Raw genomic sequence first — 15,847 nt, 5'->3', positions numbered from 1 at the left:
GAGAAAGAAGGTGGAGTCAGGGAGAAGCCATGTAGCCCCACTGGAGACAGATGCTAGAACTTTACCTGGTAAGCCACAGCCATGTAGTGATACACAGATTAATGGAGATGGGCTAGTTTAGGATATAAGAGTTAGCCAGAAATATGCAAATAATATGGTCTCTGTGTGATTATTTCAGGACTGAGCAGCCAGGAACTAACTAGTGGTCTCCTACAACACTGAGGTAGAGAGATCTCTGTGAGTTTGAGGCCAGTCTTGTCTACAAAGCTAGTTCCAGAATAGCCAAGGCTGTTTTACAGAGAAACCCATCTCGAAAAAACAAATACACACACACACACACAAACACACACAGTTTGTTTTTAAGTTAAAGACAAAAATTCTTGGGAAGCAGAAGCAAGCAGATCTGTAGTCTATCCAGCAAGTATCCAGCGAGTTCCAGGACAGCCAGGACTACGCAGAGACCCTAGTAGTCTTACTCTAGTTTTCGAGGTCAAGCAATGTCTGCCCCTGCTGAGGTCGTTACCTGTCTTGTACTACTGTCCCCATTGATCACCATGAGTTAAATGTGTGAGGCTTGAGTTCCTCAGGCATGGTGTGTTCTTTTTGACTACTTCTACCTTAACTCCATTTCCCCAATTCTAACTCTTCCTTTTATCCCTCAGCTCTGAGCTCAAAGGAAACATTCTCAGAGCCTTCCCTCCCCTCACACCAGGTAAGTTCTCTTACACTCTCACAGGGTGCATGACTGGCTCTCCTCAAAAATGGAACACTGTATACCCAGTAAACTGGCCAGAGCAGATCTATAGCTACTCACCTAGAACATGTGTGACTGTTTTCCCTCTAATTATATTCATTTGTAGGGACAGAATATGGTAATAGTGGTTATCTCAAGGGAGTAGGGTTAGAGAAGATTAACCTTTAACTTTTAGCAAGCCTTAATCTTTATTTTATTTATTATAAATATAAATAATATATAAATTCAATAATTTGTAAATAAAAATTACAAAGGGAAATACATTTTATAATCAATAAAGTATTTATGTATATAATAATGAGTTATGTCAAGAAATTTTTTTATTAGAAAGAATACATTGGATTGCTCATCAAGACTGCCATGCGTACCTTTAGCTCACCACGTAAAACCTCCTGGATGGACTGGACCAGTGTCTCAACACTGGCCTCACTGAAGGGCGCCTGGAAAGTCAGGGATCCAAGGTTATCTGGAGGGGGCGCCTGAATGAGTCCAGAGATGTCAGAGATGTTCGAATCTAATACAAAAGAAAGATGCTGGTGACCCCTCTGGTGTAAAGTGGTGGTGCTTAGTGGTGCAAAGCCCTGGCTGGGGCACACAGCTTCTCCTGCCTGCTTGGCCAAGACCCCGCCCCCCAACTCTCACTTTTTTTTTCTCAGCTGCAAAACCAGTGTTCTTAGAGCCTTGCAGTCATAAGGATCTTTAGGCCTGGGCAGCAACAAAACGGTGAATATGATAACCTTAAATAATTTTAAGGTTAATACTCTGAATGCCTTTGCTGACTGTTGACTGGTGCTCCTAGAATTTTCTCCAAAAGTCTGAATTTGAATAAATATTTGAAGTTTTTCAGACCAGGATGTTCTTAGGTCACAATTATCCCACATGTTTTATCAGGAAGATAATTTCTAAAAATCCTTGCATCTTAATTCAGAGCACCAAGTGAGTGAAAACATTAAATGTTTACAATGAACTTTCAACCTGAAACTAGGGGTGGGGGTGGGGGTGGGGAGTGTCTGCAGGGGAACACGCCTGCCTCTGACTTTTCCAACAACTGTACCAAAAAAGAGAAAAACAAACAACACAAATATCAAGAGAAGCTGCTGTCTCTCAAATATACTGATGAGTAGCTTCAAAAGCGTCCAGGCTGTGAGAACAGCTCCCAGAACTACACCAGGTTGCAGCCGGAATGACTTCAAAGCAGTGAGGTCTTAAAGGAATTTCCAATCTATCTAAAGAAAAATGATGTACACACTCCATCTGAGGCTTATGCTTTTATTTATATGTTTTTTTATTTATTTACATATCAATCCCAGTTCCCCCTCCCTCTTTTCCTCCTGCTCCCCCCTACCTTCCCCCCACTCCAACCCCATCTGCTCTTCAGAGATGGTAAGGTCTCCCCTTGGAAGTGAACTAAGTCTGTCCTATCACCTGGTTGAGGCAGGACAAACACCTCCCCACCCCACCCTACCCCTCACCCCTGTGCCTAGGCTGAGCATGTTATTGTTCTATAGAAAATGAGCTTCAAGCCGGGCACTCAGGAGGATAGTGGCAGGCAGATCTCCCTGAGTTTGAGGCCAGCCTGGTCTACAAGAGCTAGTTCCAGAACAGGCACCAAAGCTACACAGAGAAACCTTCTAGCTGGGGGTCGGCTGACTCTGTGAGTTTCCCCTCTCATGGTCTTGACCCCGTGTTCATATTATCATAGCTCCTCCCTCTCCTCCATTGTACTCCTGGAGCTCAGTTTAGTGGTTAGTTGTGGATCTCTGTATCTGCTTCCATCTGTTTCTGGATGAGGGTTCTAGCTTCTCTGAGGTTGTGGACTGTAGGCTGGTTATCCTTTGCTTTATGTTTGATAATCACTTGTGAGTGAGTACAGACTATATCTGTCTTTCTGGCTCTGGGTTACCTCACTCAGAATGGTTTTTTATTAATTCCAATTATTTGCCTTGCAAATTAAAAGATGTCATTTTTTTTTTACCATTGAATAATACTCCATTGTGAAAATGTACCACATTTTCTTTATCCATTCTTCAGTTGAGGGGCATCTAGATTGTTTCCAGGTTCTGTCTATTATGAATAATGCTGCTATGAATATAGTTGAGCAAATGTCCTTGTGGTTTAAGTGTGCCTCCTCTGTGTATATGACCAAAAGTGGTATTGCTGGGTCTTGAAGTCAACTGATTCTTAATTTTCTAAGAAATTGCCATACTGATTTCCACAACAGCTGAACAAGTTTGCACTCCCAGTAGGGAGTGCATACCTTTAATCCCAGTAGTTTGGGTGACAGAGGCAAGAGGATCTCAGAGAGTTTGATGACAGCTTGGTCTACAAAGTGAGTTCCAGAACAGCCAGAACTATTATACAGAGAAAACTTGCCTCAAAAAAACAAAAACAAAAATGTTTGCACTTCCACCAGCAATGGAAGAGTGTTCCCCTTACTCCACATTATCTCCAGCTGTCATTAGTGTTTTTGATCTTAGCCATTTTGATGGGTATAAGATGGTATCTCAGAGTGGTTTTGATTTGCATTTCTCTGATTGCTAAGGATTTTGAGTATTTCCTTAAGTGTCTTTTAGTTATTTGTGATTCTTCTGTTGAGAATTCTCTGCTTAAATCTGTACCCCATTTTTTAACTGGATTATTTGGTAGTTTGATGTCTAGTTTCTTGAGTTCTTATAATATTTTGGAGATCATCTTTCTGTCAGATGTAGGGTTGGTGAAGGTCTTTTCCCATTCTGTAGTCTGCTCTTTTGTCTTATTGACCATGTCCTTTGCTTTACAGAAGCTTCTGTTTCAGGAGGTCCCATTTATTAATTGTCTCTCTCAGTGTCTGTGCTGCTGGGGTTATATTTAGGAAGTGGTCTCCTGTGCCAATGTATTCAAGAGTACTTCCCACTTTCTCTTCTATGAGGTCCAATGTGATTGGATTTATGTTGAGGTCTTTGATCCATTTGGACTTGAGTTTGTGCATGGCAATAGATATTGATCTATTTGCATTCTTCTATGTGTCAACATCTAGTTATACAAGAACCATTTGTTAAAGATGTTTTTTTCCATTTTATATTTTTAACTTATTTGTCAAAAATTGGGTGTTCATAAGTGTATGGGTTAATATCAGTGTCTTCAGTTCAATTCCATTGGTCTACCTGTCTGTTGATATACCAAGTTGTTTTCATTAATTACTGTAGTTCTTTTTTTTTTTTTTTTTTTTTTTTTTTTTTTTTTTTGAGACAGGGTTTCTCTGTGGTTTTGGAGCCTGTCCTGGAACTAGCTCTTGTAGACCAGGCTGGTCTTGAACTCACAGAGATCCGCCTGCCTCTGCCTCCCAAGTGCTGGGATTAAAGGCGTGTGCCACCACCCCAAGATATTTTATGTTTTTTGTGGTTATTGTGAAGGGTGATGTTTTTCTGATTTCTTTCTCAGTCCATTTATCATCTCTATATGGGAAGGCTACTGATTTTTTTGAGTTAAACTTGTGTCCCGCCCCATTACTGAAGGTGTTTATCAGTTGTAGGAGTTCTCTCCATTAGATTTGATGTTGGCTGTTAGTTTGCTGTATATTGCCTTTATTATGTTTAGGAATGTTCCTTGTGCCGGGCGATGGTGGTGCACGCCTTTAATCCCAGCACTCGGGAGGCAGAGGCAGGTGGATCTCTGTGAGTTCGAGACCAGCCTGGTCTACAGAGCTAGTTCCAGGACAGACTCCAAAGCCACAGAGAAACCCTGTCTTGAAAAACAAAAAACAAAACAAAAAAAAAACCAAACAAACAAAAAAAAAGAATGTTCCTTGTATCCCTGATCTCTCCAAGACCTTTATCATGAAGGGGTATTGGATTTTGTCAAAGACGTTTTTGGCATCTAATGAAATGATCATGTGGGTTTTTTTTTCTTTCTGTTTGTTTATAAGGTGAATTACATTGATGGACTTTCATATGCTGAATCATCCCTGCATCTCTGGGATTAAGCCTAATTGATCATTGTTGACAGAAACTGCTTGTTTGTTCCCAGCCACCCAGGCCTGAAATAATCACTCAGAATCTATATTATTTGCAATACTGTTTGGCCAATAGCTTAAGCATATTTCTAGCTAGCTCTTACATCTAGAATTAACCCATTTCCATTATTTTATATTTTACCAAGAGGCTTGTGGCCTTCCAGCAAGGTTCCAGCTAGCAGTTCACATCTTTCCCCTCTGGTGGCTACATGGCATCTCCTTGACTCTGCCCTCTTTCTCCCAGCATTCAGCTTAGTACCCCCCACCAGCTCTACTCTGCCCTATCACAGGCCAAGACAGCTTCTTTATTCATTAACCAATAAAAGAAACACACATACAGAAGAACTTCCCACACCAGATCATGGTAGATGATGTTTTTGATATATTTTTGGATTCAGTTTGCCAGAATTTTACTGAGTATTTTTGCATCAATGTTCATGAGGGAGATTGGTCTGTTATTCTGTTTCCTAGTTATGTCTTTGTGTGGTCTGGGTTTCAGGGTAACTGTAGCCTCATAAAAAAGAGTTTGGCAGTGTTCCTTTTGCTTCTATTGTGTGGAACAATTTGAGAAATATTGGTATTAGCTCTTTGAAATTCTGGTAGAATTCTGCACTGAAACCATCTGGCCCTGGGTTTTTTGTTTGTTTGTTTGTTTTTTTGTTTTGTTTTTTGTGGTCGGGAGATTTTTGAAGACTGTTTCTATTTCCTTATGGGTTATAGGTCTATTTATTTATCTGGTCTTGATTTAATTTTGGTATGTGATACTCATCCAGAAAATTGTGGATTTCCTTTAAATTTTCCAAAATTTTGTGGAATACAGGCTTTTGAAGTATGACCTGATGATTCTCTGGATTTCTTCAGTGTCTGTTGTTATGTCCCCTTTTTCATTTCTGATTTTGTTAATTTGGATATTCTTTCTCTGCCTTTTGGTTAGTTTGGATAAACATTTTTCAATCTTGTTGATTTTCTCGAAGAACAACTCTGTGTCTCATTGATCCTTTGTGTTGTTCTCTGTTTCTATTTTATTGATTTTGGCCCTCAATTTGATTATTTCCTGCCATATACTGCTCCTGGGTGAGTATGCTACTTTTTGTTCCAGAGTTTCCAGGTGTTCTGTTAATTTGCTAGTATGGGATTTCTCCAGCTTCTTTATGTAAGCATTTAGTGCTATAAAGTTTCCTCTTCGCACTGCTTTCATTGTGCCCTACAAGTTTGGGTATGTTGTGCAGTCCTTGACCCAGTGGTGATGCAGTTGTGCATTGTTCTATTCATGAGTTTGTGGGCTTTCTGCAATTAGTGTTGTTGTTGAATTCTAACTTTAAACCGTAGTGATCTGATAAGATACATGGAATTATTCCAATTTTTTGTCTGTCGAGGTTTGCTTTGTTACCAAGTATGTGGTCAGTTTTTGAGACGGTTCCATTAGCTGTAGATGGACATGATAGAGTAGTCCCACAATAGCTCAGAATTGAGTAGAATAAAAGGTTATTTAGGGGTAGATTTACAGATCAGTTTTCTGTGTATGAGCGGAGAACAGGAACCAAATCCAGCGGGGTGGGGGGGGGGGAGAGGCCCTCTGCATTTATAGTACAAGGGACCACCTGAGCTGGTATCTTAAAGGCTATTGGCTGAAGAAGTTCCCACAGCAATGAGGTGCTGAGAAGGTATATTCTTTTGTGTTTGGGTGAAATGTTCTATAAATATCTGTCAAGTCCATTTGAGTAATAACATATGTTAGTTCCTTTCTTTTTCTGTTAAGTTTCTGCCTGGCAGACACGTCTAGTGGTGAGAGTGGGGTGTTGAAGTCTCCCACTATTATTGTTTGGGGTTTAATGTGTGATTTAAGCCTTAGTAATGTTTCTTTTACAAATGTGAGTGTCCTTGTATTTGGGGCATAGATGTTCAGAATTGAGACTTCCTCTTAATGGATTTTTTCTTAGGCAAGTATGAAATGTCCTCCTTCACCTCTTTTGATTTTTAGTTTGAAGTCTATTTTGTTAGATATTAGGATAGCTATACCAGTTTGTTTCTTAGGTCCATTTGCTTGGAAATTTTTTTTCCCAACCCTTTACTCTCAGCTGATGTCTAGCTTTGAGGTTGAGGTATGTTTCTTGTACACAGAAGAAGGATGGATCCTGTTTTTGTATACAATCTGTTGGTCTGTGTCTTTTTATAAGTGAAATGAGTCCATTTATATAAAGGGATCCTAATGACCAGTGGTTACTACTTTCTATTATTTTTGTTTTTGTTGTTGTGGTGGCATTGTATGTGTGCTTCTCTTCTTTGGGATTTGCTGCAGTGAGATCATCTATGGTCTGTGATTTTCTTGGGTTGGAGTTTTCCTCCTAGTACTTTCTGTAGGGCTGGATTTGTGGATAGTTATTGTTTAAATCTGATTTTGTCACAGAAAATCTTGTCTAGCTTTCTCCATCTATGGTGATTGAAAGCTTTGTTGGGTATAGTAGTTTGGGCTGGCATCTGTGGTCTCTTAGTGTCTGCATAACACCTGTCCAGGACCTTCTAGCTTTCATTGTTTTCATTGAGAAGTCAGGCATAATTCTGATAGGTCTACCTTTATATGTTACTTGGCCTTTTCCTTTGCAGTTCTTAATATTCTTCTTTATTCTGTATGTTTAGTGTTTTGATTATTATGTGGGGACTTTTTTTTTCTTGGTCCAGTCTATTTTGTGTCCTATACTTTCATAGGTTGAGAAAGTTTTCTATTATGATTTTGTTGAATATATTTTCTGTACCTTTGAGTTGGACTTCTCCTTCTTCTATCCCTATTATTCTTAGGTTTGATCTTTTCATGGTGTCCCAGATTTCCTGGGTATTTTGTGTTAAGAATTTGTTGGATTCAACATTTTCTTTGACTGATGAATCTATTTCCTCTATCATATCTTTAATACCTGAGATTCTTCCTTTTCTTGTATTCTGTAGCTTATGCTTATGTTTGTGGTTCCTCATTGTTTACCCAAATTTTCCATTTCCAGATTTACCTCAGTTTGTGTTTTCTTTATTCTTGCCTCTATTTTAGTTTGCATGTCTTGAACGATTTCTTTTACTTGTTCGATTGCTTTTACTTGTGTGTGTGTTTGTTTTGTTTTGTGTTTTTGAGACAGGGTTTTGCCGTGTAGCACTGGAGTCTGTCCTGGAACTTGCCCTAGAGACCAGGTTGGCCTTGTACTCAAAGGGATACACCTGCCTCTGCCTCTCAAGTGCTGGGATTAAAGGAATGCGCCACCGCTGACCAACCTTCTTGGTTTTCTTTAAGAGATTTGTTGATTTCTTCCAATTTTTTTGTTTGTCTTTTTCTCTACTTCTTTAAGGTTATTTTTTCATTTCCTGTTTAGGGGCCTCAATCATTCTACATAAAGTTATTTTTAAGGTCCTTTTCTTCTGCTTCATCTGTGTTGGGATGTTCACATCTTGTCGTTGTAGAACCATCAGTTTCTGGTGGTGCCAGATTGTTCTTTATGTTGTTGAGTGGATTCCAATCGGTATAGGTGGAACCTGTGCTTTGGCGGGGGGTGGGGGAGTGGGGTGGTGGGGAGGGTCGTCCCTTACCTCCAAAGGTGTAGTTGGGGACCGGGTTATGCAGCTCCCCTTCTCTTTGTTCACACAGTTTGTATACACATTCAACAACAAACTTAAGGCAGTACAAAAGGTTAACCAAGGCAATTTCTCAGGGCCATGGTGCATTCCTTAAGAAAGGACACCTGCGAAACAAACTTCTCAGCTACTGATTAGTAGGCATCTGCAAAACGGAGTCTAGGCTGTAGCGCTATCTTAAGAAGGTTGCTACGAGGCGTTATAGAAGAGAAAGGCTAAACTACTGAGGGGTCTAAAGAAGAAATAAAGAAGCCGTGTACTATTCTACATTTCTTATGTGTATTAAGCTTTATAGACGGACACTGGGTGATTAACAAGGTGATTAACAAGGTGTCCTGTCCCCCCACCCCCTGAAGCCCTAACAGGACAGCAGAGTGCCAAGGGGTCCTGAGTAACTATGGAAACCCACAGGAGGCAGGTCATAAAGCAATCAGCACTTTCCTCAAGGCTGGCATTGAAAGCGTCCCAAGTCTAAAAATAGATATATTCTGCAAGCTGCCTCAGAGCACAAGGAGGGAATTTACAGGCCGGAAGCTAGTAACTTTTTACTCAAGGGCCAGCCATTTTCGGCAGTCCTGGCCAGAAGTGAAGCCTTTCCCATGGTAATTGGCATAAAGCTGTTTCCCTCCAGACCTAGTTAATTGGTTAATTGCTTTTCCCTGTTACTCACATACATTTCAGGACTTAAACATAAACAGTTATCTGAGTCTAGGATTCTGTACACAGAGGTTAGAAGGTTTTGCAGAGCATCAATGCTTAGGGAGTCTCGCCAGTTCCACAGGTTTGTGTGTTATCAATTGGTCCTGGCAAAAGAAGCTAGTGATTTAGGTTCATACATCTGCACCTCTGTCCTTGAGTATTATCTGTGGAAAGTCTAACTTGCAATCCATGCACAGAGACACTCAGTCTGGCTAACTGTACTTGATGGCCTTGACAGCTTGCTAATAATGGAAAATAGGCTTCTAAGTCTCTCACCTTTTTGTGAAACAAAGAAAGGCTAAGCTATAAAGGCGTATCTTATCCACCAGAAGTACGCAGCAGAGGGAAGGCAAGGCGTTCTTCTGTCAATGTATAGGAACAACAGTGCCCAATAGATGAGGAGCACACTGTCAAGAGCTGTGGGAAGAATCCCATGGCCAAGAGACTTACAGGTGCAGACAGTATTGATAGGCAATGGACCCATAAACCTTACTTATGAGTTTATCGTCAATCAGATAAATTGTTCATCTGGCAGGCCGCCCTCATAAATATCCGCTGTCATCTACTGCATATCTTAGGGACCCCAGCACAGAAGTTTGTCCTAAGCTATCTGAACCTGACCTCTTGTCAGCGAACAAGTTTAATGATAAATGGCTTTATAGATGGCAGGGACCATGGCAGTTGGTTCCAGTTACTGTTGTAGACTCAGCATCTCATACTGTACTCAAGTCCTGTTTGCTGAGTACATGAGGATAAGTATTTTGCAGGTCAATCTATGTCCCACCATCAACACGAAGACAGCCCCCACTCTCTGGCCCCTACTCCTGCTGTCAGCCACACTGGTCTTTCCTTTCTTGGAATCTCTCTAACATTCACGGTGTGCTGCAGTGTGCAGCAGCAGCTCTCAGGACCAAGTTTAGCTTCCTGTATGTCTAGACTAGTGCTAAGTAAGCCAATCTTTTTTTTTGGTTTTTTTGTTTTGGCTTTGGTTTTTTGGTTTTTCAAGACAGGGAAGTAAGCCAGTCTTATTTCAAGGTTTTAACATCATGAACCAAATTAATCATCAAAATCTAGTCAAGGATTGGTCACCCAGCAATTATTCAATCAATATCTTTTGGCTGGACTTTTTAAGATTTATTTATTTTTATTTTATGTGTATGCCTGCTTTGAATGCATGTATATCTGTGCACCATGTGCATGCAATACCCACAAAGGTCAGAAGAGGGCTTGGATCTCCTGCAATTGGAGGAACAGATGATGTAAGCTACCATGTGGTTTCTATGACTTGAACCCGGTGTTCTTCAAGAGCAACAAGTGTTGTTGGCTGCACTTTAAAAGAGAGGTCTAGGGTATAGCTTGGTGGTAGAGGTTTGCCTAGCAAGAATGAAGTCTTGGGTTCAGCTCCTTGTATGGAAAACAAGGCAAATCTTTCTCCCCACACACTTAAAACAAAACAAAACTATCTCCTTCCCTTCACCTGCAAAATCATCATTAGCTGTGTCTTTCTGGCCATCCTCTAAGTTGTTCAGCTGCAGGTCTATACTTCCTGAGTCACTGTCAGAAGCACAAGGGATCACCACTTCTTCTGTGCCACTGGCCCTAGGAATCAAACAGGGATTCAAATATTAGTTTCTCAGAAGCGCTTCTGTCAGCATTCTGTTGAATGCCCGCCCATGGGTCTCCTTTCAGAAAACCATCTACTGATCAGCAATCTAGACTGAGCAGCCTCTCCCCAGCCTACCCAACTACTTTTCTTTCACGGGATTTGCTCATATGCTGTATGCCTATTAGGCATCTTGTCCACAACGCATCCCATCCCCCAGAATGATGACACGGACAGACGGACAGACGGATGAATGAAAACAGACTGCAGTAGGACAAGCCCTCCATAACAGGCCCCAATCTCCCTTACCCTTGTTTCATTTGTCTATTTTATTCTGTAGCCAATAATACATTCCAGTACGCATCCAGTTATTGATTTATTCTTGCTGGGGTAAGAACTTGGGCTTCATACATTCTAAGCTCTACCCCAGGGCTATACTGCACCCTAATTAATTGATTAGTTTGTTAATTTATATATTTTTACAATGCTAGCAATTGAGCCAGAGCCTAGTATATTCTAGGTAGGTACTCTACCAATGAGCTACACCCCATACTTCTAATTCAGTTATTTACAATATTCGATATTTAATTATTTCTCCTGCTAAAATAAGGCTCCCTGCAGACAGGCTGCTATGGATATAGTCCATCCGACTAGAACAGTGGCTTGCATATGGGAAGTATAGTCTTAGTGAATGACTACACAGAATGACATCTGACGGGAGAATTCCCACAGAGCTGCAGGATTTGACCCCATGGTATTTTAGTTTCTGATCTGCTTTTTAGCGAATGTTACCTCCTGTCTCCTGTACCTTCTGCTTGAAGTCTTATCTGAGAGTTTTCCTAGGGGATCAAAGCCTATGAAAACTTAGCTTATGAAAAACACAGAAAACTGTGGTATTCTTAACTGATAAGTTGCATTTGGCATTGTCCCTCTGGAGGGTTTAGATTAAAGACTTTGAAATGCGAAGTTGATTTGCTAAAGTGTGTGAACTGCTAACAATAAAAGGGCCTTTGCTCAGCAAAGGCGGTTCATTGGTGGAGAGGAATCTACCCTGGTGCTGGAAAAGGCTAAACTCATCCTTGAGATGCCTCTCCACTCCTTTCCATGGACCAGGGAACACCCACACCCCACACACAACAAACATCTACCAAATGATAAACAATTAATGAAAAAGAAAGTTGCCTGCAGGTGTGCTGGTTCATGCCTATAATCCCAGGTCTCTGGAGGATGATACAGGAGGATTGCCATGAGTTCCAGGCTGGTTGGGCTATGAAGTGAGACCCCCTTCATCTCAAACAAAATAGAACAAAAAAGGACAAAACAAGGAAGTTGCTAAACAGTGGTACGTGATTCAGTTTTTATTAAAATAAAATAAAGCTTTTGTAAAAGTGATATGTATCTGCACATATATATGCATATATACAATAAACATAATATAAATATTGTAAAATGGAGACAAACATGGACTTAAATATCTATAGAGTGGCATTTTTGAGAAAAAATTTCATTTTAAAGCTGTCTATATTGCTTAAAATTTTAATATTGGCATGAATATTAATGTTGACAAAAGGAGCCGGTCAGTGGTGGCACATGCATTTAATCGCAGCACTAGGAAGGCAGAGGCAGGTGGATCTCTGTGAGTTCAAGCCCAGCCTGGTCTACAGTGAGTCCCAGGACAACCAGGGCTGTCACACAGAGAAACTTTGTCTCAAAAAAACAAAAAAAAACCAAGTTGCTGTTGACAAAGACACGGAGAAAATAAATAAATAAAATAAAATAAATGAAAAGTAAAATAATAAAAAAAAATCCCATAAATTGCACTTGGAAGTATAATTTGGTACAACTACTTTGGCAGGAAGTAAACATTATGCAGTGAAGTTGAAACTGTATACACACACAGACACACACTCTATGACTCTCTATTTTACATTTAGGGATGTATTCTGGTAAAACTTACACATGTGTTCAGGAAAATATATACGAATCTTCACAGAAGTGGTCATTATGGAAAACAAACAAAACAAAAACCCTTGAGACAGTTGATGGTTCATCACTAGAACAGAGAAACTGTGGCATGATCATTCAGTGAAGGACTTACTATATAAGCAATAAAATGCGTGAGTCCAGCTATCCATAACAATGAGCACCAAGCTCAAAGGGCCAAACAAAGTGGCTGACATCTGTAATCCCAATACTTGAGAACCTAAGACAGGATCTTGAGACCAGCCTAGGCTATATAGAAAAACTCCATCTCTAAAAAGGAAGGAAGTGGAGGAAGAGGAGGAGGAAGAGGAGGAGGAGGAGGAGGAGGAGGAGGAGGAGGAGGAGAAGAAGAAGAAGAAGAAGAAGAAGAAGAAGAAGAAGAAGAAGAAGAAGAAGAAGAGCCATTTGAAAAAAAAGTCATACAAAACTAATATGCTTTTTAAATTTATATTTCTTTATTTTGTATATGTGGTATATGTGTGGGTGAGTGTGTGCTATGGTGTGTGTGTGTGTGTGTGTGTAGGATCCTGAGACAAATTGGGGGAATTACTTCTCTCTCTCCAACATGTGGGTTGCAGGGATCAAACTCAGGTGATCAGCACTGGTGGTAAGTGCCTTTACCCACTGTGCCATTTTGCTGGACTTAAAATACTTGACAGTAAAACTCTGCTGCGGGAATTTGTCTGTGCTGTGGTCTGACGTTCAGTGGGGTGAGGCATCGGTTAGAGAGACTGGGTTCACATTCAGCTGGCTGGAGTGGATCATGGAGTTCCCTGGTGGATGGGGACAAGAAAAAGAAAGGCCCCAGAGGATGAGGCGGAAAGGAAGGGTGTCCGGTCTTTTTGAGCTGGGAAGCGAAGGGTGGCAGTGTGCTTCCCAGTCGTTTGCGATTATCTCGGGTTTTTATCTTTAATATTTGTCCCCGAGTTTTATTTTATAATAAACGGTAATAGAGCCGGGCGGTGGTGGCGCACGCCTTTAATCCAATCCCAGCACTCGGGAGGCAGAGGCAGGCAGATCTCTGGGAGTTCGAGGCCAGCCTGGGCTACAAAGGGAGTTCCAGGACAGGCTCCAAAGCTAGAGAAACCCTGTCTCGAAAAACCAAAAAAAAAAAAAAAAAAGGTAATAGAAATCGCTTTAGCTATATTAAACCACGCAAAGGCAGAGTGATTCCACCACACCAACCATTGCAACTGCAGAGGCCCTTTCCCCAGTCTCCCAGCTCCTTCTAGCCCGCTTTCCTGCGTACTTGGGTTTTCCCTTGCTGTCTTCGCGGGCACAAATCCACGGCTCCTCACAGTTCTTCATGTGTCCTCCACTACCCTCTCAGGCCAATTCTGCTCAGAGGCACAAGGCACCAGGGCTAAGCTAGTCCGGAGGCTGCCTTACACATTTGCTCGTAGCGTGCTGAGCCTGAGCTGCTTTGGTGTCGCGCCTACTCCACCTACTGGTTGAACATCGTCACTACATCTGACTACCTTTGCACAACTCCATCCTTGGTGTCAGAGCTGGTAAGACACTTGGTATTTTTAAAACAGCGAACTAGGCTATTAAATGAATAAATAAATAATTTAATTAAATATAAGTAAGTATTTTTTAAAAGATAGAGAAAAATAAGGAAGAGAAGGACAATATTAATATTAAATGAATAAATAAATAATTGAATTAAAAAGAGAGAGAAAAAGAATGGAGGAAAGGACAATATTAAGATCTTTCCTGGGGGATGGAGGGATGGCTCAGAAGTTAAAAGCGTTGCCTGATCTTCCAAAGGTCCTGAGTTCAATTCCCAGCAACCACATGGTGGCTCACAACCATCTGTAACGGGGTCTGGTGCTCTCTTCTGGCCTGCAGACATACACACAGACAGAATATTGTGTACATAATAAATAAATAAATATTTTTTTAAAAAAGATCTTTCCCATGTTAAAAATTGGACAAACCTCAATGCAGGGAATTAGGACCCTGCTTATTGTTACCATGGATGGGATGCAAAGAGAAAAGATAAATGAAGGGATAAACAACTTATCTGGGATAGTCATAATTATTATCAATTTGGCAATTCATATTTTATCCTCAAAATGGTTTGAAAACTGTACCAAATATGAGAAATTGATTGATAAGAGAAAAAAATGTATAAAAATATACTAGTGATAAGATACAAGCCTTAGAAATGGTTATTACTGGGGCTGGAGAGATGGCTCAGAGGTTGGGAGTATAGGCTGTTCTTCCAGAGGTCCTGAGTTTAATTCCCAGCAACCACCTGGTGGCTCACAACCATCTGTAATAAAATCTGGTGTCCTTTTCTGGTGTGGAAGCATACATGCAGACAGAAACACTGTATATATAATAAATAAATCTTTTAAAAAAATTAAAAGCCTCAGAATTTCATAAGAAACACCATGTTAACAGCAAAGGTTTAAAGAAAGAATTTTCTTTCTTTGGCAAGAAGCCAAGGAAATCCTAAGAAATATTCTACTTGTTCTCTGCATAACCAAACTCCATTTCCAACAGGAAGTACTCCTAAAGTACCCAAAGAAATGAAATTTGGCAAATGGACATGTTCCATTTTGCAGAGTTTGGAAAATTAAAGTATTTGCAACATACCATAGATACCTATTTACGATTTCAATGGGCAACTGCTTTGAGTTCCAAAAAGGCTGCCTGTAATTACACATTTATTAGAAGTTATGGCCATCTTGGGGATACCTGTACAAATTAAGACTCACAATGCTCCAGCATATGTACCTAGAAAAATGAAACCGTTTTTTGCATATTAAAACATAAAGCATATTACAGATATACCACACAACCCCACAGGACAAGCAGTTACAGAAAAATCTAATCACACTTTAAAAGAAATGCTTAACAAACAGAAAGAGGTAATAAAGACCTCTTACTAACTTTAACTTTTTAAAATGTTAATGAAAATGGAACAACAGCTGCAGAGAGACATTGAATAATAGATAAAAAATCCACTGAATTAAATCACCCTGTTTACTTTAAAGATGTGTTGACCTCAAAATGGAAACCAGAGTATGTGTTACATTTGGGAAGAGGTTTTGCTTTTGTTTCCACAGGAGAAGGAAAGCTATGGATACCATCAAAATTGATAAATATTTGATCTGACCATGAGAGACATCTTGATTAGGAGAGGCAATACTTTATTCAACAATGTGGCAATTCACTTGACAAAAAGGAAAACTCC

General features: G+C 40.3%; 1 protein-coding gene across 1 annotated transcript in view; it reads right to left on the bottom strand.

Moving 5' to 3' along the window:
• Mroh8 (maestro heat like repeat family member 8) overlaps positions 1–15,847 on the bottom strand; it is an 83,521-nt gene that overhangs the window by 64,598 nt on the left and 3,076 nt on the right. Inside the window, exons 2-3 of the mRNA XM_057780334.1 lie at positions 10,534–10,655; positions 1,123–1,268 (exon numbers count right to left, since the gene is read on the bottom strand). Of these exons, the coding sequence (XP_057636317.1) occupies positions 1,123–1,268; positions 10,534–10,655 (268 nt within the window). The remainder of the gene's footprint in view (positions 1–1,122; positions 1,269–10,533; positions 10,656–15,847) is intronic.

Source organism: Chionomys nivalis, chromosome 9, assembly GCF_950005125.1.
Source record: "Chionomys nivalis chromosome 9, mChiNiv1.1, whole genome shotgun sequence".
In the NCBI taxonomy this organism is placed as follows: Eukaryota; Metazoa; Chordata; class Mammalia; order Rodentia; family Cricetidae; genus Chionomys; species Chionomys nivalis.
This window is presented reverse-complemented; position numbering and strand designations above follow the sequence as displayed.